The 26,556-nt window shown below is 39.9% G+C and overlaps 1 protein-coding gene across 1 annotated transcript in view; it reads right to left on the reverse strand.

Annotated features, from left to right (window-relative positions):
* Window positions 1-8,571: 8,571 nt before the first annotated feature.
* Window positions 8,572-26,556, reverse strand: part of LOC115371192 (replication protein A 70 kDa DNA-binding subunit-like) — a 41,400-nt gene continuing 23,415 nt past the window's right edge. The window contains exons 13-17 of the mRNA XM_030068381.1: window positions 25,637-25,766; window positions 18,650-18,826; window positions 18,393-18,500; window positions 18,020-18,106; window positions 8,572-9,493 (exon numbers count right to left, since the gene is read on the reverse strand). Of these exons, the coding sequence (XP_029924241.1) occupies window positions 9,392-9,493; window positions 18,020-18,106; window positions 18,393-18,500; window positions 18,650-18,826; window positions 25,637-25,766 (604 nt within the window). The 3' untranslated portion in view covers window positions 8,572-9,391. The remainder of the gene's footprint in view (window positions 9,494-18,019; window positions 18,107-18,392; window positions 18,501-18,649; window positions 18,827-25,636; window positions 25,767-26,556) is intronic.

Here is a 26,556-nt window from a genome sequence, read left to right on the forward strand (position 1 = left end):
TTTTGACCATTCTTCCAAAAGCGCATTGGTGAGGTCACACACTGATGTTGGTCGAGAAGGCCTGGCTCTCAGTCTCTGCTCTAATTCATCCCAAAGGTGTTCTATCGGGTTCAGGTCAGGACTCTGTGCAGGCCAGTCAAGTTCATCCACACCAGACTCTGTCATCCATGTCTTTATGGACCTTGCTTTGTGCACTGGTGCGCAGTCATGTTGGAAGAGGAAGGGGCCCGCTCCAAACTGTTCCCACAAGGTTGGGAGCATGGAATTGTCCAAAATGTTTTGGTATCCTGAAGCATTCAAAGTTCCTTTCACTGGAACTAAGGGGCCAAGCCCAGCTCCTGAAAAACAACCCCACACCATAATTCCTCCTCCACCAAATTTCACAGTCGGCACAATGCAGTCTGAAATGTACCGTTCTCCTGGCAACCTCCAAACCCAGACTCGTCCATCAGATTGCCAGATGGAAAAGCGTGATTCATCACTCCAGAGAACGCGTCTCCACTGCTCTAGAGGCCAGTGGCGGCGTGCTTTACACCATTGCATCCGACGCTTTGCATTGCACTTGGTGATGTGTGGCTTGGCTGCAGCTGCTCGGCCATGGAAACCCATTCCATGAAGCTCTCTGCGTACTGTACTTGGGCTAATCTGAAGGTCACATGAAGTTTGTAGCTCTGTAGCAATTGACTGTGCAGAAAGTCGGCGACCTCTTTGCACTATGCGCTTCAGCATCCGCTGACCCCTCTCCGTCACTTTACGTGGCCTACCACTTCGTGGCTGAGTTGCTGTTGTTCCCAAACGCTTCCATTTTGTTATAATAGAGCTGACAGTGGACTGTGGAATATTTAGGAGCGAGGAAATTTCACGACTGGATTTGTTGCACAGGTGGCATCCTATGACAGTTCCACGCTGGAATTCACTGAGCTCCTGAGAGCGGCCCATTCTTTCACAAATGTCTTGTTTCACATGCCTGAGTGCTTGATTTTATACACCTGTGGCCAGGCCAAGTGATTAGGACACCTGATTCTGATCATTTGAATGGGTGAGCGAATACTTTTGGTAATATAGTGTATATTTCAATGGTGAAAATGACTGAAGAAACCTTTCAGTTCCTTGGAAAGTAGTCCCTGGGAGTAAAAGTACCGGGTAATGTGGGTGTAAAACCACTTATCAGTACAGAGGCAGGGAGAGGTGGTGCAGGGCAACGGTATGTGTGTGGCTGTGCATGTGTGTGAGAGAGAGAGCATGAGAGAGATAGAGGGAGAGTAATTTTGAATTTTGCTATTTTAATTTGAGCTGTTTTTGAAACATGGTTTCTGTTGCTAGATGACCTCTGGCAAAGAGTCACAAATGGCTTGGGAGCCACAGGTTCCTCTGGTGGACCACTGGTATAATGTGTGTGATAAAGTGGAACAGATACAGAGTGTCGTGGCAGAAAGTGGTGGTTCAACAAAGGAATCAGATGGTCGAGACACAGGTGTCAGATGGGGATTCTCTTTATTCACAGCGGCCCTACTAACAAGTTAACAACGTAGATCAGAGGCAATTCTTCCAAAAAGCCCACATTACAGATCATGCCATCACTTTTTATACCCTGGGTGTGTATTGGTTATGTGTTATTTTGGACAGTATCTCATAACATTTTGGCATTAATGTGGGAACATCTCTTGACCTCGCTTAACTTGGACTCCAACCAGCTTTCTCTGATTACTCCACATCATGAGTGTGTGTGTGTGGTGTGCTTGCCTATTTCCCAGAATCTCCAAATGTTTCCTACTCATGTTCTTAGCCTATACTTGCCTTGTTTTGGTGTCAGTACTGATCACAATGGCTTGGCGATCACACCTTTCCTGTACTGTACTTTTCCTGGCACCCAAACAAGTATGTGACCTGGTCTGCAACTTAGACCCTGCCACACCACTACAAGAGAGAATAACAAAAATCTACACTTGAGAGGCTTTGGGAGCTTTATGGCTTATTTCTATACTGTACTGAATTATATTAGGATTATACAGTCATTTAATTTGTAATGTGAAAAGTGTTTGACAATATAATTAGCTGCTGAGTCTGTCCTGAGTTGTGGTCAGCACACAGGGTAGCTGGGCAGTTTACAGTCTGGAGAAGGGGTGATACATATGACCCAGCGCTGAATGCAACATGTTTACCATTGTCAACAGGCATTCTGGGAAAAGTAGGCAAACATTAAATGTGGAAATTGACCAGTTAGGTTTAGGAAAAGTGGGTCCAGCAAAAAAAGTTTATCAAAACTTCATCACAAAATGACAGATTGATGATATGTAAGAGTGTAACAGTCATAGTCTGTGACAGATGGACATAATGACCAGGCACTGCTGAAAGGATGCTTTGAAGCCTGGAGTTTGGTTTTACACCATTTTGTCATTTTTGGATACTGGATAAGAAAAAAAAGGATGAAACCAAGGTTGGGAGAGCATTCACACTTCCTCCTCATTAATTAATATTTAAATCTACAACTCAAAATTGAAACATTGAACTCGTGTCTGATGACTTTCAGTAATTTTTTGCAAACAAAAAAACAGCCCTTTGTTAACTGCACAGTTAACCTGTTATTGAAGGCAAACACACCCTGAAACATGTCTGTCTATTATATCCTGTTAATTAATGGCACAATTATTATCAAAACCATAATAAGGACACCCATTAGGGGAAATAACATGAGCTACTGCGACAATAATGTCTTGTGTAAAAAAAAAAAAAAAAAAAAAGTTTTGAGTTTATACTTTTAGTGACAGTTCCCATTGACTCACTGAACATGCAGTTGAGCCAGGTTTGGGTTCTGTTTGCAGCCAACCTCTTGCTTAAGTTTATCTGAACACACTCCACTTAGGCTTCAAAACATACCCCATGGTGGCTGTCACTTGGAAACAGTATCTGAAGGTAGATTTTGCCTTTTAAAAATGAATTAAGATAAATATTTTTGCCTTAATCTATTTCGAAATAAAGCTGGAGGGAATAAGACTGAACCTTCTCTAATTAGCTAATAACATATATGTTTGCACAAGAACTGTATCTGTGTAATATATAATATCTAGTGAAGTCTGATCCAGTGGGACATTTAATCCCTCCACCTCCATCTCTGCCACTCAAAACCTTGCTGGTAGTGTTGCCTAAACTAATAATCCATTGATTAGGGATGCATGTCATATAATCATGAAATATGGAGCGATGTCAGCTTCATCTGCCAAGTATACTATATCCACCCGGGCGGAGTACAGCATGTGCCAAAAACAATTATTTCAGGATTGAATCCAGCAGTCTCATCCTTTTAATTACAATTCAGCATTTGCCTCAATTCATATTGGTTTATAAACTAGCTAACAGTGTAAATTTTGAATTTATCTGTCTAACCATCTGTCTTTTTCTCTCCTGAGGTATCTTGCATACATATAGGCACACAGCTCACACTGTGTATGCTGGCCTTGGTTTTGGCATGGCCTCTGGCTCTCCAAGTGGAGCAGAAGAAACATACATAAATGCCCTCTGGCCAAATCTGTTTATGGTAGAGAGAGCGAGAAAGAGAAGGAGAGAGAAGGCAATAGGGAAGGTTTATTTAACTGGAGGTTGGTAGGAGAGAAACAAAGACAAGAGAAGATGAGAGGGACTATGGAGTGGTGCGGAGAAAGAAATCAATGAAGAGCTATGAAGAGGATGACTGTGGAAAAAAAATAAGAAAAAAAGACAGATGCTATCAGTGGAGAGAAAGACGGGAGAAATGACAGATGAGGAGAATAATGGAGTGAGCAGGGGAAGTTGGGTAAATTAAGCAAAGAGCGGAACGAGGAGAGAAGGGAGAAGTGAACAAAAAAACAAATGACCTCCAATAAAAGAAATTTGGAGAAAGAAGTGGAGAGTTACAGCGAGGAAGCTGCACCTAAGGGTCCCTTCAATGAGCACCCAAGATGACAGAAGAAGGAGGGCTGTAGAATACCAATAGTGCTGACTCTGGAGCTCTTTTTAACTCAGCTAACTGAGATCACACATACATTCATGCACCAACCACACACACACACACACACACACACAAACAGAGAGAGAGAGAGAGAGAGAGAGAGAAAAAACATGCAGAACCCCATAAATGCCTTTCTAGGAGTGAAGTGTCCTTGATAACGCTGTGAAATCCTTGAGCTGACACAGGCAGTCAAACTGTCTATTAAAATGCTCTCTAGGACCAGCAGCAATGAAGCTGGCAAACCAATTCACACAGGCCTTATTGAGATTTGGGGAAAACAAAAGTTTCCTCTGCTGGCATCATGTGGTTGGATGCATTTACTGGATATAACGAGACCTTGTAAGACACAGTATGCACACAAAAGTATGCTGGGTGATTTCCATTGCTGTGGAGCTGTACCATGTGAAAAAATGTAGTTTTTGATAGCATTTGTTATGTACCGTGTGTTAAACGTTGGGAGGATATAAACACAGCAGTAAAGTCCACAACAACAACAAGGAGAGACAGAAACCAAAGAACCAAATGAACGCTAAAAACGCTATTTTGTGACACAATACTGCACCAGAGCAAATTAAATCAAACAGATTATTGATAATGACTGAAAATAGCAGATGAAAGGATATATGTAATATTCAACCTAAAAGCCATCAGAAACCCAGGCTTAAAATAGCTTGATTGTGCTCCATATCTGTACTTTGAATAAGAATTTGTGGTGCTTTTGTTTGCTTTTATATGGCTTGATGGAGAGATTGTAAGTACAAATGTGCAGGCATGGTCCATATTAAAGGCTTTTCAATTACTGGAGCAATGAAGTGTATGTTGGACTATTCTTTTGGGGGTATCAGACCCATCGATGACTAACAATGAGCTTTGTTCCCATTTTTTCCGGCTGATGTGTAAACCTTGATACCGCAGAGCACCTTTATTGATACCTGGCAAGCAAAGCATCACTCCTCAGCCTCATTTATCCAATAGATTTAACAATCAGTTCACATCCATTATAATATTTGCACTGAATCCTGGGCTTGTTTTCAGTCTTTATTGATGATAGCATTTTTACTTATTTACTTGCACCTTTTTTAAATGCTTTGCAGATTTACTTACAGTATGTATGCACTGTTTAGAGTGTTTCTGGCCGACTACACAACAATTTTCTCTTTGAGAGATAATAAAGATTACCTTGACCTTGGCCTTCAAAAGAAAGAAAACTTTTTCATTAGCTGTGTTGGCCAAAAGAGGCCTGGGTAGCATACAGATTTGTAGAATGCATATGGCTTCTTTAATGAAACTAAATGGCCTTTTCTAGAAAACCGTTAGAGCAGCAATACAATGTTGCAGGTGCCAGTCCCCAAATGAAAACTATCTAAAAGTAGCCAACATTGGGTCATGCCTCACAGTCACATCAGTGCTAAGACCCAAGAGATAATTTCTCTCTTCAATGATTGCATTAGCTGATGCATAAGGTAGCCTAGGCTGGATTTATATTACACAAAGACATGAGGGGAATCCTTACAGCCATTTATTACCACTCACATTCTGGTCTGTGTCATCTAAATAGTGCTGCATCATCAGCATCTCTATCACTATCAATTCCCAGTATATATATGTATATCACCTTTATTACCCAGAAAATGTCAACTGAGCGGGCTTGCTCTTATCCAGCAGAACAAATGAAATTGCCATGAGAATCAGAGCAATCCAAAATGGCTCTGCACTGAGTTCAAACAAATATAATGAGCACACTGTGAGATGTGGTCTCCATATACTTGGTTTTCCCAAAAGCTGATTTAGAATTTCACCATTTTTAAACTATTTTTCCAAAGAATACATTTACATATGTAAATGTGTAGACATTTCTAAAGATACACCTATCAGTGTGTCAGTATCTTCTCATACTTAAAATCCTGAATGCATACAGCAGGAATTGCAAAGGTACAGCATAGGCATGATTATGCTTTAAGGCAAAGCTACATGAACCGTGCATGGACCCTACATCTAAATGAAAGCCATTATGCCACAGTTACACCTACGCCACGTGTCAAAGACCTGTGTCTCTTTTGTGAATTAATGGCTCCAGGTCTTGAGTGACAAAAAAGAGGTATTGAAGGTAATATGTCTTTAAAATAAAGTTGGTCTTGCAGTGTCATACGCACATGCATACACACAGGCATGTTTGAATGAACCATGTTTTTAGATAAGAATACAGAGAGATAGGCCGTGATCACGGATGTGACCTCTGTGATAACCGCTTTTCCAGCTCATTTCCATTTGCTGTCCTTGTAGTGCACACACATGCGCGCGCGCGCACACACACAGAGAGAGAGAGAGAGAGAGAGAGAGAGAGAGAGAGAGAGAGAGAGAGAGAGAGAGAGAGAGAGGAACTACAAGTTCATCCCACTGAAGGTCCAAACAGAAAATCACACCCAACCGCACATCCCCAAAAGGAAGATATGACAACCTTACCACCAACTCAGTTCAGTTTGAACGTCACAGTCAGATAAAGTTCTCTATGGATAACACACAAAAAATGTATTTCTCTTAATCTCTTCACGGTGTCCTCCTCTGTCCCATAATGCCTCGGGCTGGCTAGGGCTGCAGACTGACGCTTTTCCATCTTAAGTCTCAATCACCAACAGGGCTTTAAGTTAGAAATGACTTTCTGATCTCATGGAGGCCTTTTTAAATTTCCTGTATGAAATATGGAGATACACTCTCTGCACCCTGCTTATGCTAGCAAATTAAAAAAATTCCTCCACATCCGGATACTTATTTTTTTCTGTCAAGGCTTTTGAGCTTTAACCTGTCAAGCTATCAGAAATACAGCAAAACTCAAACAGAGCTAAGAGTTAGGTTAGAGTGGTTTAGGGCCTTTGTCTTTTGTGGAATTTAAAGTGAACACATTTCTTTGCACGGATTTATGAAATCACAAATCAAGAGCAACCTTGTACCATTAAATTTCATCCCTCGTTGATTATTTTCTGTTCAGTTTTCAAATATCCAATCGGATTAGTGAATAGCATATAGAGGACTATTGAAAACCAGGAAGATGCATTAACTCCTAATCTGTTGCTGTGGAAAAAAAAGAGGAACAGAAACCCCGACCTTCCTAAAGTCACCAACTCAGTGGAAAAGTCTCTGCAAAGAAAGCAAGGGATAATGGAAAAAGTTGAGGGAAAGGTGACACTGGGATGAAAAGATCAGTGTGTGTATGTGTGTGTGTGTTTAATCTCCAAAACCTCCACACACAGCATGGCCCCCAGGCAGCAGGCAGGAGATGGTACTGATGGTACAAGGAGTGAGGGGAGCAGGCGGCTTGCTGCCAACATAAATCAGTGTCATGCCCTTGGGCCACACCTTACTAGAGGAGCATGTCACTTAAACACTGTCCTTGCTTTCCACTGTCTGAATGTTTACTCAAACTGAACACAGGCCAGGTAGTTTGAGACACTCAGCTGCAGACATTTAAGTGAACAATGTACCACAGCTATGCACGGTGAATCTACAGAGTATCCAAAATGTCTGTGATATGATGCCAGTGAAAGTTTTATGAGTCTTAAAGCAACATGTCCTGTGTAGTAAATGTTTTCCTCTCAAAACCAGTTCCTCATAGCTTTTTCCTCACAGTATAAAGGAAGGCATATAAAGGAGTCATCCAAAATACAAAATATATTCTCCCTAGTGAAAACTGTCCATCAAGATAGTCTGTGCTATTTTGCAAAGTTTCCAGTCAGCTGCTGAATTCATCTTCCATGTCTTCTGGCACGCAAGTCCAACAGGGCAACAACAAACACCAGTAAACAGTACCTTTCTAACCTCCAAGGAGTTTGACTTGTGGGTGGGTAGAAACAATTTGCTGGTGTTCTTTGGCAGGAAATAGCTGCAATTGAAACTTTTTCTCTAACGGATGGTGGATTCAAGTTCAAGTTTATTTAAAGCCCAATATCACTGTTTACAGTCTCAAAGGGCCTTACATGTCCACATGTTTACAGCAAACAGGATGACATCCACAGACTTAATCCTCATAGCGGGCAAGAAAAAACTCGCCCCAAAACGCCAGCTGTAATGGGGAAAAACAGAAGAAATCTTGAGAAGGACCACAGAGAGAGGAGAGCCCTTCCTGGCCAGACATGTGTGCAACAGTTGGGGGATCATGCTGGGTGTCATTGTTTTTGGAAAGGACTATTGCTGCTGAGAAAACTGCAGCAGACTGGAAACCTTGCCAAATCACGCAGAAACTATCTCGATGACATTACTCCTGGGATAAGTGGGAAAATATCTTTTTTGTTTTTTGCTTACTAAATGCTTAATATATGTTTTGTGTGTATTTTGTGGATCTGCTACAATTTATAAGTTATAACAGCTAACCCAGTGAAACCAGTAAGCCTCCTGGTGTATGGTGGTGAGGTCAAACCAGCTTCATTTAACACAAAACTGGTCACCGGCAACTTCATTTTGAACCCTGAACTGATGCTTAGGAGTCCCTAAAAACCTGACCAAACATATATTTTTGGATGTCTTTCAGCACAATACAACAAAACAATTAATGCTTTATGAGAAATGAGAAAACAAGAATAATCTGTTTTTTCTTCTTTTCATTCTTTTTTGTATTATTGATTTTTGCATGGAAATAAATACACACATAGGAAAAGAAAGAAGGGCAATGGGTGATGAAAACAAATGCTATTTTTCACACTGAATCTTTTTAATCACTCTTTTCTCTTGTCTAACATCACTAGAGGCCCAGATGGGAAACACCCACTCAGAAAAAAATATGCATGAACACAAAGTGACAGTGAGGGGGTTTAAGACGTTTTCGTAAAGAATCAATCTAACAAGCACTCAACACTGAAAATTCACACAGGCACATGCTTTTGTCACCATCTTCATAAAATCAAAATAAAACAATCAAACTTGTGAAACTGTAATTCACCTCTTTAAATCCTAATCAAAACAAACATGGAGCTGGTGACCACAGATGACACAGAGCTGTAACAAAGTGTCCTCAAACCGGTGAGCTACAATGACCTACATAAAATAATGATCTCGTCATGTACCATGCAATAAAAAGTTTTCATTTTTCTTCACTCATGATGAGAAAAAAAAATAAAATGTTATTAGGTTTAAACCCAAAATGTCATTAACTAAAACTGTCATTTAAGTAAAGGTAAAAGTCATTTCCATGAAATTTCTAATGTGTCATAACCGGCCAGACATTGCGCACTTGCTGGAACAAGAGGACAGCTAAATATCAGTCTTTTGTTTGGCTGCCATTTAATCCGATAAATCTTTGGTTGCCCCTCTGCTGCCTCAGTCAGATATGCTGTTATCACACTAGCGGAAAAAGTCAGAGACCAGTCAAAAAGCTGTTTTATCACCACGCAGCCGTTCTGATGACTGGGATCAAGTTCAGCTGGCCATTTTGTGGATATTATTGAGGAGTCGTCTGCTGTATTCCCTGTGGTCTACTGGCTGGATGTCGATTACTGTTGCCTTCACACGCGTCTCATCCTGAAAAAAAGGGGGGAAAAAATGTGTTCATGTAAGTGTAGCACTGTAAAGTACTGCTGGAATACATTTAACTGAACCTCACAGCTCTGATTTGCTATGTAACCATGGGAAATATGTATTATAATTTTCCTTACTGCACATAATTGTTGACATTTCAAAGCTGATAGGACAGATAAAATGGCAAAATGTATCTTTTTTTTTTAAATGTATGTATGCGAGTTTCTTATTTAGGAAAGCTCTGGCTCTTCAAGTCAGTGTTATAAAGCCTCCTAAAGATTTAATTTATCATAACAACATTTGACACCACATTGCACATTTAAAAAAAAAAGTGTCATGATTTCTCATAGATCTGTAAAAGGTGAAAAGTGCTCTCAATTCAAAACGAGGTTTAACCCCAGGACAATTCATTATCACACAATTAACAATTCATCCAACACTCCATGGACAACCAGCAACAATGGTTTCATATTTGCCCATTATCTCATATACAATTCAATGACTCTATTAATATTTTTTCAATTTGCATCTACCTGAGGGAAGTTAAATTAAACAATACAGGGGGTTGTCAAGACAACAGTTCCACTTCACAGAAGATGACAGCTTATTTAAAAACAATGGCTTTCCAAAGGACAGCATACTGAGAGAAAGAGAGCTTTTTAATTTGATGAATCCCCACTAATATCACATCTAGAGAAAACGATTACCCAGTGGCTTTATATTCACCCTTATTGCGCAATTACAGATGGAGGCACACTTGTACCCATTAATCAAGCTGCACAACTACGATACACCTGCACAGAGACGAACAGGTACGAGGACACCTTAACACATGCAGCCAGACACAACACTTAGAGGTAAACTCCTATCAAAACTCTCTGGGTGTCTGGCAAGATTAGAATGTACCAAAGGTGAAATTACATAAAAAATTTCAGGATCTCTTAAAAAAAAAGGGGGTTGTCATAGTTGTAAAGAATATTATTTAATAATGGCTGTGATATGGATGAGAATAGAGCAAACAGAATGCACTGTAAACAAGTGTTATTTCTAACTGAGATGCCCCACTGGGCCTGATGGTGGCGCTAGAGGGAGGGTCACAGAGTCACTAAAGGTAACAAGTATCATTTTGCTAACATGAATGCTGTAACCAAATTTCATGGCAATGCAAAGAAAAGCTTTTTGAGACATTAGTGTGCAAGATTAAAAATTTGGTCATGGGGTCTGATGCCCCAGGCAACAGGAATGTTGTCCCAAAGTGTCATGGCAATTGGCTGAATAAATTTTGAGATGCTCCACTGCAATGCTTACATTCTGGCCTGCTGGTGCAGCCAGTGGGAAGATCATGGGGTCAAGAACATTTACATCCTTTAAGAACATGAACGTTGTCACCAATTTTGATGGCGATCCAAATATATACACCAAATTTAGAGATATAATGCTCTGGAGATATAAACTGCTGACCAACCGCCCAACATGGTGATGTACAGGCTGCCACTTCACAGCAGGGCACACAGGGGCTAAAATATAATATACTGATTAAAAGGATATGAAAATGAAAATGTAGAAATTTGTAACATAAATGTAAGTTGTGCAAAATATACATTGTTCATAAGGGATGTAGATGAAGTAGATGTGCAAGTGTGCATTGCGGTTTAGTCAAACAGACAGGGATTCATTAAGTCAAACATGTATAAAACATATGCCTGGATGAACTTTTTCAAAAGCTATTCGCATTATCATATACATGAAATTCACAGATGTACAAAGTATGTGTATATTTACAGAACAAGAATTTGTTAATCATCATTAAATTTCCAGGTGGAGGTGCCAAATGTGCATACGATATATATATATGTTTGCCTTTGAGTGTAAATATAGTACACACTTATATGACATTCATATGGCTTTGATTGAAGAGTTCTTTCTATGAGTAGCAACCACACAAAAGTGTTCCCTTTCAGCCATATGATAATTTTCTCAAATCTTTTTAAAATGAGCAGGGACAGTGAAGGTCCCTCATGTGATGTTGACAAGGCCTCCCCACAGTGTGGACTGTTGATAATGCAAAGTGAATGTTAAATGTATGTGTGGGACTCTCGATGGCCTGTCTCTTAGCATGGAGGAGGAAAAAGAGCTCCTCTCTCACATTAATGTATTCATTGAGACAAAATCTATTCATTCACTTCAGACAGTTAGCACACACACACGCAGATGTGCATGTACGCACACATACACACGTTAAAGGCTCATACAGACAAAAGCAGGCCCACAAACATCCTTTTACAAGTCGAAACGTTCCAGTTAGTAACAGATACACACACACACACACACACACACACACACACACACACACACACACACACACACCCACCCACACACACCCACCCACACACACCTTATGTGTACTGATCCATCAGTTTGGATCTATGTATCGATTAATCATCAATGATAACCAATATCACTAATGCAAAGTGGAGACAAACCATTTAATTTGTCAAGTTTCCGTTATGCCTTTATTTTGAATTTCCCTTACCACATCAGTGTGATCATTTCCATATAAGTGCCTGCTAAAATATTTTTTTCTATGTTGTAAATCCAAGGTGGTGAAGTGTAGATGTGCCCTTCTGTTCATAAATGAAAAGTCATCAATGTGTGAATATGAACTGAATATTTGCACTTAAACATGAGATACGTAGTACTTTATAGTGAACAACAGAAGGTTTATTTTTATTCTTTCTATTAAAAAAGAATAACTTGTTTTTCAAAAGGTCCATTTTTTAATCTTTATTAAAAAGAATTGATTGTTTTTCATTTAAAATGTCTGGATAAGCTAAAAAAAAAAAAAATCTAATCAAATCAATTAGTTGCTTTATGTGAGCTGACAGAAATGTATCACTGATTATCTGAAATGGGAACGATGTCATCTGATATCACTTGTAGGCTCCTGGACTGAATCGAATCGAGCTGGTATCGCTATAGACTTTGCGATATCCAAAAATATGGATGTAATATCTTATTGTGATGAAACTTGTAATTTACACCCATAAAACACACACACACACACACACACACACACACACACCTACATAGGCCACCACATAAATTGCTTCCAGACCCCCCAGTTGATCAGGTCTGCCTGGTCTCACTTTGGATGAACATGATTTTTGTGCATTGTCCTACCGTCTTAGAAACATCCAGTTTAGCACTGGAATAGTTTTTCAGCACTGAAGAAAACAATCTGGCCCCAAACAGCGTCACTAAGCTGTTCTGATATTGTTATGAACTGGAAGGTTTTTTTTGTTTAAATGGAAGTCCTTCTTCAAAGGTAAGGAATTAGCAGCTGAAACAAAAATGCAGAGCACCACACTAATATTGTCAATATGTGGCATATTTTGTTAAAAGATCTAAACGAGTCACACTGTGGGCACACAAGAATGCATGTGGAAATATTTGAATATAGACATATAGTACGAGAACAGGGATCTTAGCAAAATGTTGAGTAACTGTGAGTAACTGAGTAAAAACTCTGATTATTATTTGATGAATAAATAAAAAAAAAAGGTCTTGGTGGATTCAGACTTTGGACCCCAATTTGTATCAAAGCCCACATCAATCAATTCCTCTAATGGTTACAAGAACTGATTTTTTTTTTTTTTTTTTTTTTTTTTTCCCCGGGTATGGGTTAGACTTTAATCCACATACCAGGTGTATAAATAATATCGGGTTGTCTTTTAACAAATGCAAATGCTAAGTTTATGCAGATAATACACCTGTCTGAGCTGGCGTACTGTGCGGGGTAAATCTGATCTTCAGGATGGTCTGAATTCTATTAACTCCACCTGTGGAGGACCAGGCATCTGCCACGTTAAACCCTGAAGCGTCAGAGTCAGATTCACTGCTGGAATCACACAACAAGGCATTTTAGAGAATGCTTGCCATTCTTGTCATTTCCTCGATCTATTTATATATTTTTTTTTGCCTCTTCCAAAATGCTTGGCAAATTAATATGTAGTTAAAAATAAAGAGTCTGCCTTCTATCTATGCTGATATTTTATTTTTAATTTATGTTTGTTTGTTGTTATTAGATTACAAATCATTGCTTCAACCCATATGTAATTAAAGGCACACTTTGTCAGGTCAACTGAGGCGAGGACCCTTTACACACATTTGACAAAAAACATGGAATAAGCAGGGAAATTGATGATTGTTCCTACATGGTGCTCATGGTTCTTGTCGGCCTGAATCAGTGTTAAATTACGTGCCTCTTGCAGTTTTTGCCAACTCAGTCTAAACAGTCCTTATTTCAGTGGACCTTCAATCTTGCGTAGTGTACCTTTAATGCCCTTTAGCGTTACCAAATGATTTGAGGAGTCTGCAACTTTTTCCTAATTATTGTCTATTATTTGAGTTTGGCTAAAATAACACAGCATATGTTTGCCATCATGGAGACTTTACAGGCTCTACTCCTCAGTGAGTCATTTTTTCATGCATGCTGGTTTCCCCCATGAATTTCAATGTGCACGTTGGTGGTGGTGAGGTGCAGGAAAGGCATGCCATTTAAAAAAAAAAAAAAAAAAAAAAAAAAGAGCACTCATTGTTGGGCATTCATTTTCATGAAAATGAATACTCATCAAAACTAACAGAAAACACTGAATTCTCTGCATCTTGCTGTGTTTGTGTATCATGAGAACGCCTGTGTGTGGGTGTGTGTATGTGTCTGAGCGAGAAAAAGAAAGAGTGCATGTGTGTGCGTGTGTGTGCGTGTGTAGCCTACTGTTAGCAAATATCAAGCACCATGCTTGCTGGCCAAAACTGAATAGGAATTCCTTTCATGAGCACACCGCCTGCTGCCTGATCTCAACTTCCTTTCCAAATGTCCTGGCTGGCCTGGTACCTCTGTAAACACTGAGCTGGTCACAGCTTATCAAGATTTACCTGCTTACGTCATCATAAAATCTAGGACATGAGCCAAACTTCTTCAAAAATAAAAACAATGACTCAAACTGCACCACTGCAATCAGCAAATACATTAACATAACATTAAGCTACATGCCTGTGTGGTCTAATATTTATCATCAAACACAGAGAAATCTTGAGGGGTTTTGAGTGCACAGTGCTTGTTAAGTTTGGAAAGTGGTACTTTATCATCTCTGCTCTGCCCTACATGTTATAATACCAGCTTGAGATACATGTGTTTGCAAAAGAAGTGTAAGCCACAGCTCTCTTTCACTCTGTGCTTGTTATGAAAAGTGGTACAGCACATATCTTGAGTTCATTAATCTTGTTGAGCTGTGACATTTCATTACATCGCTCTACTTCCATGAAGACAGTGTGATAGAAGTCTGATTTGTTTGTCTTGTGCCAACTAACTCTGTCTCTGTGAGGTGTTTACAAGTCTGCGGGAGACAACTGAAGGAGAGAGAGAGGCCAGCTGCCGAATGATTTGCAATCTCTTTCTGTGTCTGTCTTATCAAGTCATATGCTTTAAAATAAAAACAACTACAAACTAGAACCTATATACAACTTGAAAGCACTCAGTAGAGTGTCAGCACTATGCAGTTCTAGATATGCCAGTTTCACATGTTGGATATCCACCAAAAGATAATCACACCTACTGCCACACACCCATTTGGCCAATTGGTGTGAAAAGTAAATCCATTTGAAAATTAAATTTGTTTTTATGTAAAGCCACACCCATTGCCAGGCTCCATTTTGGCCAATCTATGTGCAAAAAATAACCAGCTCTTCCTTGGCCCAAGACCAACCCTTCCACCAAGTTTCAGGCAAATCTGTTCATAACTTTTAGAAATATCCTGCCAACAAACAAACAAAGAGACAAATGGAATAGGGCGAAAACAATCCCCGTCCAACAGAGTTAGACAGGGTCTGTGCTGGATGGGGAAACCTGAATATCATTGATAAAGTTTGTTTAGAATGTGTATTTGTTCAGAGATCATTATCTGTTCATTGCTGAATATCAGGATTGAGTTACATCACTGCTTAAAACCCAAATAGAGCCACGTCTTACAGAGGGTGGTTGTGAAATAGAGCCTTTGCAGACCATAGAGGCTCAGTGTCAAATTGTGGTGACTCTGCAATTTGACACCGCAGCTATCACAAAATGTCTGAGTCGACATGGTCCACATTCCGTATACACAGTGTACTTAAGTTGACATGATACACAGGCAAACTTTTAGGGAAAATTTGGGACAAATTCGCCAGCTATGGGCAGTGAGTATGAGTCATCTGGCAATGGGCAAAGAGGGTTATGGGCAATGATAAGTGAGAGATGTGACAATTGGAGTGAAAATGGATGTAATAACATCTACTGCTGCCATCACCATCATCATGGCCTCCTGATTTCTACTGAAAAGGTAATAATTTAATGATTTTATCAAGTTATCCACTGCAATTTCATAACTTGTGTTATAGTCTTATGTAATCCATTCCACTGGCATCCGACATCTAGGACAGCTTGCTAGGTCAGATAAAAGGTTCTTTCTTTCTGTCTGTCTGTCTTTCTTTCTATCCTTGGTCTGTAATAACTGTTGTGATTCATATTGTTGTTTCTGTTGCAGTGCATGATTGCTAGAGTCGTCCAGTATTTGTACTCATGCATGTAACGGCATAGAAATGGATTTTCCGGTGTCTGATTGGTTGATGTTGAAACCTTGCCAGCAAAGCTTGCTCTCGCTTCAAGTTTGGCAAGACTTCAAACTTGTATTGTTTTCAGTGGTACTGTCTCCATCAAAGGCTGCCAGCAAAATGTGTCTCAAATTTTCCCTTAACACCACAGGTGTATCATTACCTTTACAGTTGTGCTGTCGACATAAAATCTGCTCAGCACATGTTCACAGCTTACTATTTTCAAACTAAAACTTTGCATAACATTCTTGCCAACAATATTCTAAAACAATAAAAACTAACTTTGATGCTAAATAAGAAAATATGTAAACATCACATTAAGAACTAAAACCTACTTTGAGAACCTTAATTTTTGGACTGGATTGTGGTTTGGCGAATAATATGTGTATATCTACAGTGGCATAGGAAAACTGACTGTCACCTGGCCATATCATCCCACAGCTGAGGATAACTCTTCACTGCAGCATCACATTTGTCACCAACATAAAAACATACTCATGAATACAAATCTTGTGTATTCATGTCTATCAGGACTGAACAATCAGTTTTTTTTCTGTGTTATTCTGAATTAATTCATCAAATCAACTCGCATACTTTTACAGATAATGTTTGCTATGAACTCCACATTGCATTCCTGAGTTAGTTTTGTTGAGGTCACACACAGGACAGCGCAGAGCCTGTGCCACATCTCAGTCATTCCACTCAGACTCTCCGGTATGTGCCCCCAGTAGCAAATTGGCCTTTCAATAATTAAGCTAATTAGGCTTAGACAGACAATAGCTAAATGCTAATTAGTGCCTAATTAAGAGAAATGAACCCACAGCGTATTTGTTGTCTAGCATCCCAAGTGCGCTGGCTACATAACAAGTCCCTGGTCCCTGTGATGTTGATTGAAATGTTTTCAGATTCATGTTGTGTGATTGATATTGTTTTGTGATTACACTGCATTGTGTGCATCTTGTCTTGGAGCTGCACTTGTTTGGAAATGGAATTCATAATGACTGTCAGCGTGTCTGCTTGTTAGAAATTCATGGTTGACATGGAGTCCATTAATCAAAATAACACAATGCAGTGTACTGTCTGTGATATACCACGACCACTTGCCATAAATAATAAAACTGTGAATGTTAAGTTTTATTCACCATTAATATTTTTGGATGATCACTCTTTTATAACAAGCAACTTTCTCTGTTTGTAAAACATACCTGCCACTTCAGCCTGCGGCCAACTCATCTTAAAAAAGTTCCTGCTGGCCAGGAAAATACCAAATCTACAACCACCATTACCTTGGCTACCTCTGTTAAGGAAGTATGACATACCAGAAAAAACACCTTTATTTTCCACATATAAAACTGCTGCATTTCATAAGGCTTTGTAGTTGAAATGTTGTGACTGGTAATTGAGAGAGAATCAGGGTCATGTTTGCTAACTAATGTTAGCCAGGAGTTCATTGTGCTTGCCTTTATATTCCCTCTTTAAAGCCAGTAAGTCTATGTAGCCTTTTCCTACTTTTTGCTTGGTTATATTATGAAATCAAGACTAAACAAGGGCATTTGCTGTCTTCACGACAATGGAACTTCTTTATTGCTATCTTGAGCATTTTGAAAGCCAATTTATTCAAACCATTATGCCACTGTATGGCTGAAATAGAATGTTAGAGTATTAATTTGGAACAGCGATAAGATGGTTGTTTGTAACAGACATCCACCAACCAATCAGAGTCGAGTATTCCTGCGAGGCACAAATCACTGAAAGAACTCTCATTGCTTGGAGGACAATGATGAGCTCCACTGTATGTCATTCAATTCTGCTCTTTTATTCCTCGAAAACTAAATTGTATTGTATCAAATTCTATTGTGCTCCCGTTTATATATAGCTACTTACGTTGTAGGTCTCCAGCTTCATTCTGTTTTTAAAGATGTGAGTTGTGAAGTTGGCTTTCTGGAAGACTTCATCGAACGCAGCCTCATCCTCAGGAGCAAATAAGCAAGCACGCGCGCACACACACACACACACACACACACACACACAAACACACACAGAGAGAAACACAGGTAAACACAAAGTCAAGGGAAGCATGCATGAGGACAGCACAGCAGTTTACAGGAAGAAGTCTGTTGAAGTTAGACCTTCTGGAAAAATTGAAAGGGCAATTTTCTTGTCAGAATGTGGACAGCCTTGTTTAGGCAGACCTATGTATGGAAGTGTGTGTGTGTATGTGTGTGTGTGTGTGTGTGTGTGTGTCTGGATGTCTCACTGTGTCTCTGAGCTGTCCCAGTGTTTCTGCACTGTGACCTAACAGGACCTCAGCTGTCTCCTGGAAGCACGTCACCCACTGGTTATCCCCGAAGTCTGCAATGTTAGCCTGGGAGAGGAGACAAAGACAGATGATAAAGGGGAGTCTGTTTTTGTGTATGTGTGAGTGTGTGTGTTGATGAGTGACTACAGACGCTACTGGGACCATGAATTTGTGTTGGCAAACGTACTCTCTCAGTGTGTTTGCTCTGCACTTACAGAAAGTAAGAGCCTGTATTTAAAGTTGGGGAACTCTCTGTTGCACTTTTCACAGCGGTACAGTCCATTGTGTTGATCTATGACCTTCTTGTTGCAGTCTGCAGAGGGACATGCCTGGTACAGACAGTTTTCCTTACGACTGTACAGCACCGTGGCCACACAGCTGAAGTACTCCGCCTGGGAAAACATGATAAAAGTGTGAGAAAATAAAGAGACCAAAAAATGGAGAAAGAGCTAGGCAAGTAATCAAAAAAAAAAAAAAAAAAAAGAGAGCAAAATCACTATTGACTACTGCAATTTCTAACACGTAAGAAACTGTAGCGCTTCTAGTGCCCCCTAAACAATGTTTACTGTGGAGGATATTTAGACTGCATATTCCTTTTCATAATGATCACAATGATCACATTTCATATTTCATCTCATGCAGGTCCATGCAGGAAAAGTTAAGCTGACAGAGGAGAGGATGAGAAGGTCAGAGACAGAGGTTTAGCATTTCCTCAGCATTATTTTCTTAATTATTACTGACTGATAGATTAGACTGACATTTTTAAATGATAATTTGACTAAACACATCAAATTGTAAAGCCCATTGAATGAAAAAGAGATAGAGGGAAAGGAATAGGGAGGAGCAAAACCTAGTCCAGACAGTGCAGCATCCTATGTCTTACCAGCACGAATAAAAAAAAAACAAACAAAAAAAAAACAAGAAAAATAAATAACAAATAAATAAAAAATTCACATCAAAATCAGATGAAACTTGGCATCAACAATAAAACTGTTGCCAACAAGTTGGTCCAGCTGGTAGATGCATGCTGTTTACACATCTCTATTTGACTTCCAAACAATCTTGGAACAGTTTAAAGAGAGAGCAGAGGGAGTACGAGAATTCTATGCATAATAGATGCAAGATGGGCCTAATCTCTCTTCCTCTCTAATACATAAATTGTGTGCACGCGCTCACACATACACACAAAAACATGCAAGGTTATATGCAAAGACCCACATCAAACTTACACATTTGCAATACAGATACAATGAGTTAAACTTTTTCAGTTATGAATTTAAATTAAAGAGTACACAGTCAAACAGAATCAAATTAAAATGCAGCGGCGTTGCGGTAATTTAAACGGATATTAGCACCTTAGGCGGCAGAACTCACACTGGTAGAATCAACAGCTAAAGAGGAAAGAAATGCTAATTCTGAGAGAAAAAGGCTATTCTCTCATCCTGTGGAGAGGCACAGCATTCCATTTCCATAAATATAAATATAAAGAATGCACACAACAGATGAACTCTGTTTCCTACGGGAGAGACATACACGTGTGCACACATGCATGCACACTGGCACACATACACACAAACACTAGCACACATGCGGGTGCAAACAGACAGACACACACATGTATACATATACGTGTAAGTAAACACAGATAAGCCTTACAAAAACAAATCGGTTTGGATCAATCAGCCTCTACATAATTTTTCCTCGCCTCACCAGAGGGCACTTCTTATACCAGGAGAGCAGGTCTTAAAGAAGATGTTGGAATCCGAGCCAGAATTTAAAATGAAATCCTTTAAAATGCATCCTAAACAACAACTACAAGCCAGAGCTGGGCCAGACTCATTACTAATGTTGGCCTAAATGAGTCTATCAAAGACTCTCTCTAGGATGCTGGCCAAATTCTCACACACTGACTGAGCAATGCTGTGCCTTCGTTATACAACCCACATATTTTCTGTAAAGTGTTGAGCATTTGCAGTGAATGTACGAAGGCCATTAAGTTCTGTGCACGCCTTTTGAGATGGCTGATGCGGCCCTGTGTCCCTGCGACCTCTACAGATACTGTCAGTCAGACTTAGAGCCCTCTGACACTTTCTTTCCCCCAGCTATCACTGTCACAGCCTCATAATCTGTCCACCCATCCATCTATCCATGCCACACAGCGAGAAGCCCTCTTAAACACTAACTAACAAGGATTTTTTTTTTTTTTTCAAATTAGATTTTACCCTGTTAGCAACAGCCCTCTCCCCCGACCAACACTTCTCTCCCACGTTTTTGCCTACGTGCCTGCCTCATCAGATTTTGCAGACTTGGGCAGATTGGGACGCTGGAAGGCTGTAGAGGTGGGAAGGCGATGAGTAGGAAAGGTGGCAGCAGGGTGGATGTGGCGGAAAGAAAAGAAAGCCCCCAGATTTGGAGGCTTGTAGGGGCTCTGTGATGTTGACAGATGCTAGAGAGAATGTAAGGATGGAGGTCAGCCGATCTGGACCAGAGAAATTCCTTCACGACTATACTACTCTAAATAAATCCCGCTGCATTTGTCATCGTCTCTCCCCTACTCGCTCAGCTTTTTTTTCGCTCCCTCTGTATTCCAGTGTGTACACAGAAGCCCTGGGCAAAGTCTTAACCTTAAGCACACTGAAGAGAACCTAGAAGAACAGCATGACTAATATCACAGACAAAAACAGATGCACACACATACACAAATATATGAGCGCGGTCTCACCTAAAGACATTTACAACACAGGAACAAACACGCGCGCACGTGCGCACACGCACACACACACACACACACACACACACACACAAAGTAACACGCACAGCAGTTTGAAAATAGTTTTCATTCCTATCACACTAAATCCCTGTGTCACCTTCTGGCACCCAAATGCAATTAAAATTTGTATGTGGCAGGGCAACGAAGTGAAAATCTCCTTCACATAATTGACGTGGTTGCACATGCCAACTTAAATACTTGTCCCAGAACCTCAACACACACACACACACACCACATTAATTAGAAATGACTTACCCACACATATGCACACTCGATACACACAGATGCAAGCACACCCACATGCACATGAACACGCACACACACAGTCACAGTCATGCACATGCATGCAGGAAAGCAGGTAGAATGCTAAATGAGATTCCTTCATGCAAAAAACCCAATGATCACAATTCCATTATTACCTAAGCTGCAGTGTATGTGATAGACAACCTCCTTAAAGCCGTTCAATTACAGAAAGGGGGATGGGGGCGCACTGAGAAAAAGGGGAATGTGACAAGACAAAAGAGAATGGGGGCAGAGGAAAAAAAAACAAGGCAGAAAAGACTCTGCTTCAATAATTTACACAATTTTAACCTTTTAACTCCTTTCCCCATATTTCCCTCTTATCTGATCGCCTTTTTCTCAATACCCCTGTGCTACTCCTTTCACTAAGTCGCCATGCTCTCCTCTTTCCTCTCATTCTTTTCTTCTGTTTTTGCATGGCCTCATTTCTGTCTCTCCTTCAACGCAGGTTTATAAGTGACATGCTGTTTGAGTGGCTGTGTCTGGCCACTCCCCCCTGTCTCTCTCCCTCTCCGTCATTCTCTGTCCACCCTACTTCCCTTCTGGTAATGTTACGCCCCATAGGCTTCCTCTGTCTCTGTCACATAATTAGAATTTTTTTTTTTTATTAGAAACTGCATTAATTAGAAACCGCTTAAGGGTCCCTTGAAAATCAAACTTGAAGGATGACGGAGATTGGACAGAGATAAAACTACTTCAGTAGACGGAAAGTTTTGATTGTCACATTGCACATACCAGCTACAAGCACTGCACCTTCCAAGCCATGCTGATAAAAGGGTTATGACATGTCTTAAATCAGCATGTTGTTCGATTTGAAAGTTCCTCCATGCTGCTCCACTGGAACACGACGGTTCAATCTGTACTGTGAGCATGACCAGCTCTCCCGCAAAGCCAAAACAAGAGAACCATGACTCTAATCTGTGAAGTCATACCAAGGCACAGCCCGGAGCTGCTCTATTTACAATGAATGGGAGACTGACTGAGGATTTATGTGTTTGTCTAAATGCTTACATTTAAATGAGACTGAGTAGCAGTCAGCTCTGACTCAGAAAATCCACACTTATTTGCAGAAAATCATCCCTGATAGTATCACGTAGATGACCTTTTCCAGTTTAATCTCAATGTACTGTAGCTGCACATTCTTATGAAAACATGTATTAAAGGAAAAAAAAAAAAAAACGACCCTCAGATACTCTAATGTTGTTAGATGTCATCACTCTGTGCTGTTGTATTTCACGAGTTATTGATTGATGTTTTAATTTACTTTTTGTTGTACCCACTTCTCAACCTGCCTTGTCTACTCCCACTTTAGGTATATGTCAGACCAGAAAGCAAGAGAGTAAAATAGTGGAACTGACAAGACCAAAAGAGCAAGCAGATTTAGGTCTTTTGGAGCCAACAGAAAGCACAAGTCATGCCCCATACCGCAAACACAATACAAGTAATGCAAATAAGAAAATGAGGAAAAAAATTTGAGGCACAAGTACTCTTTATGTTATTTTCTGTGGGCTGTACTAATTTCTCTTACTCAAGTCAATTTTATGACTTTTAACCTATTCTTTTCCTTTTTACATTTGACTGAGCAGGCTGCGTTATAATTGTTTCTCCCTTTGTGATGGTTAAGGCAAGTTTAATGCAAAGATTCACGATGAGACAAAACCCTTTGCTGATGACAAAAGTTGCAGCATCTCAGGTGGAATCAAGCCAGCTGATGGCGCTGCTGTGACACAGCTTGTCAGGTGGCAGGTGTTTGGTTTTACAAAACTGTTATAGTGTGTGTCTGGATGTTAGATGCTGCGTTGCCCTCACAGGAAGTCCAACAGTGGAATATCGCTCTAGTAAATTTGTCATCACAGCAATAACATGACATTCATGGTGAATCCTTGGAAGAAATGAATGTTTTCAAGAAGAAGAAGAAACTCTCAATTTTCTCCACTGGGGAACACCAATGAAGACAGCGTCTATTTTCCTGAGTCGAAATAGTTAACGGCATGTTGGTGAAATTTTATAGATGCTACTCTGACGTGCCATTTTTGTGAGGGCAGCATGGAGCTAAGCTACAAACTATCCAGACACAGAAAGCTGACAGAAACACTGAGGTAAAGAGAGTTGTTGCCATGGAAACAATACACCGTCTCATCTAATGTCACTGGTGTAAACTGGCAGGTTTTAGAATGTGGCAGACCACATTCTTTTGCAAGCAGCTGAACTTCAAGTTTCAACTTGTCTCATCGTGAATCTTTGGCGTAAACTCGCATTAAGATGGGTGTCAGGCTCACATCAGGTAGTGGGCCACATTCGTTCAAACGAGACCTCACGGGGGCCGGATTACTTTTTGCTAATGTCAATATGACCTGAGTCGACACATGGATATTTTAGGCTACTTTCTGATTTATTATTTTACATCAATCAATTTGGAGCCTACCAATCAATGAGAAACTGCATGCTGGCACATGAAAATAACACAATGTAGAATTACATAAAGCAGAAGAGAGAAATACAACAAATATATAACATACAGGTTTGCCATTTACCATTTTTGATAGCATGTTCACCAAACTAACATAACGCAGCAACGGTCAGTGCAGCAGATAGCCTGGTGGTTTTTCTTTCACTTCTGACAAATTCTTCTGCTTGCCGATGGATAATTTGCAGCGCTAGGTCCAATTACTTTATCATTATTTATGATAATTTTAAAAAAAGCTTTAAAAATATGCTTGTTTGTTTGTTTTTTCCCCTTTTCCTCCAAAACATCTTGGGGGCCAGATTTGGCCCATGGGCTGTGTCTCTGACATCTATGCCTCGAGAGAGCTGATGATGAGACAGAGACACATTGTTCTGCAGCTGCGCAGTCAGCACAACAGATCAAGTGATTAAAGAAATAGGCTGCGCTGCGGTCAGTGACCTTTTCAGCTTCAACTCAAACTGGTCAGCTAGCTAGCAGCAGTGGAATGTCAAACAACTGAATGAGAGGCTGCGAAGAGCAACCCTTGATCCTTAGACCAGACTGTTGACAGTCGATAAATAGTCTGTACACCAAATAAAAATGCTGTTACACTGCCTCTTTTTGCATCACAGTTCTTTATTTTATCAAATGACATGACAATAGACCAAACTACAAATGAATCTAGTACTCATAGTTTTTTTTTTTTTTTCTTTTTTTTTGGCAGAATACTCTCTTCTCACTCAGTTCATCACAGTACATGTTTGGATGAGTAACTGATACTCTTACTCAAGTAGAATTATTCTGTACTCTACCCACACCTGGCAGCATGGCATTATGGACTATAAAGGACTGGACTTCTACAATGAATTTTTCCCTTTATGATTGTTGAAAGTCAGTGCAAGGGGGTGAATCTAGAAATAAGTCCTTGGTCTTCAGAAGCAATGCCAAAAAAGGGGCTATAGGAGTGCTGCATGAGCCCTCCATCAGGCAAACAAGAATCAGGCGCTCTTTGGACAAGGTTACATCAATGGAAAATATATTTAAGTTCTTTTTCAGATAAACAGTCTGTGTATAATACAAGCGCCAAAAAAAAGAACATCCAAGGCACACTGTTCTGTTGAAAAAATACTTAGCCTTTTACTAAGCCCTTATTATTACATGGCTAAGTATCATTTAAAAATCTGGCTGCTGACCAATGCAATTCAGCTCCAAGAGCCTTCATCGGGGTGCATAGTGTCTAATAAAGGCTTTTAAAATATTTTTACAACAGAACAGTGTGCCTTGGATGATCTTTAGGTTTGTCAATTGTATTCGACACTGAATTTTTAAGTTAAAAAGAAGACAAACTTAAATATAGCTCTGATGAAATGGCATTTTACATAGATGAATCAAACTCCATTGTAGCTGTATTGAAAACATTTCAATATGATGCCACATCATTTATGTTTATCCATTTATTCACAGGAATAAGAAAGTACAGCCTCCAACACTGTCAAAGTGTTGGAGGGTGGACCTCTAAGATACACGCAAAACTTTTTGTTTCTTTTGAATGCCAACATGTTTAGTCTGAACATTGACTTTTATTTTAGTTAGACTTGCTGCTGCATGGTAGTGTGTGTATGCATATGTTGTGTGTGTGTGTGTGTGTCTATGTGTTTACATGTGCAAGCATGTTTGCGTGTATACCTTCTCTCCTTGTCCCAGCTGCTGATCCTTAACATCACTCAGTGTTTTCCAGTTGATCTTTCCACTGCTGCCCATTGACTTCGTCCCTGTCAGGGACTGGCTGTTTAATGCGTAGCCCTCCCGGTCATACCTGTGCACACAAACAACACACAATATAAAACACGAAATACATTGTGGAGAATGTAGGGAGACAGAGAGCAAGAGTGAAAGAGGCAAGAGGGCTTGTTGAAGCAAATGAGATACACAAACAGAACATGCTCCAGAACGCAACTAATGATCCCTGGGTGCTCAGGTAATTATATTGCACAACATCCACCATCAGTATTAGTCATCAGTGAATATGTCTGAGTGTGTATGTAGGTCTTTGTGAAGTATGTATGTCTTTGTAGGTCTTTGTGAGTATGAGAGTACAAGAGCATGTGTGCCAGTTTGCATACATTTATACACGGATTTGTGTGGGTGAAAAAAAACTTACAAAAAGACTAACTGTATTTGTGTGGTAGGAACAAGTTGTGCAGTGAAGAACTGCATTACATCTGCTATAATCTAAGGAAATAACAACTACAACTATTCCCTTAATCCCTTTTATTGATCTTCAGCTCTGCATCTATATCCTGTGATCTATTTGATCCGATATCCAGCTGTTCATCATTGACAGTGCATCCATACATGAAACTGCTAATCAGCCTTCTATATTTATATCCATACATGTCTCAACGATAATAAAAAAAAATAGCTACCAACCTATCTATCGACCTATCAATCTACCTATCTATCTATTCAGTATTCCTTCTAACATCTTAATGCATCAGTGTGACTTCTGCTCGGTATTCTAGCCAGGCAGAGCGCAATCTAATCAAGGCATCATCCGCATTCATTAGTTTTTTTTTTTGTTTTTTTTTTCAATTATGCAAGTAAGC

The sequence above is a fragment of the Myripristis murdjan genome, chromosome 14 (assembly GCF_902150065.1).
Source record: "Myripristis murdjan chromosome 14, fMyrMur1.1, whole genome shotgun sequence".
In the NCBI taxonomy this organism is placed as follows: domain Eukaryota; kingdom Metazoa; phylum Chordata; class Actinopteri; order Holocentriformes; family Holocentridae; genus Myripristis; species Myripristis murdjan.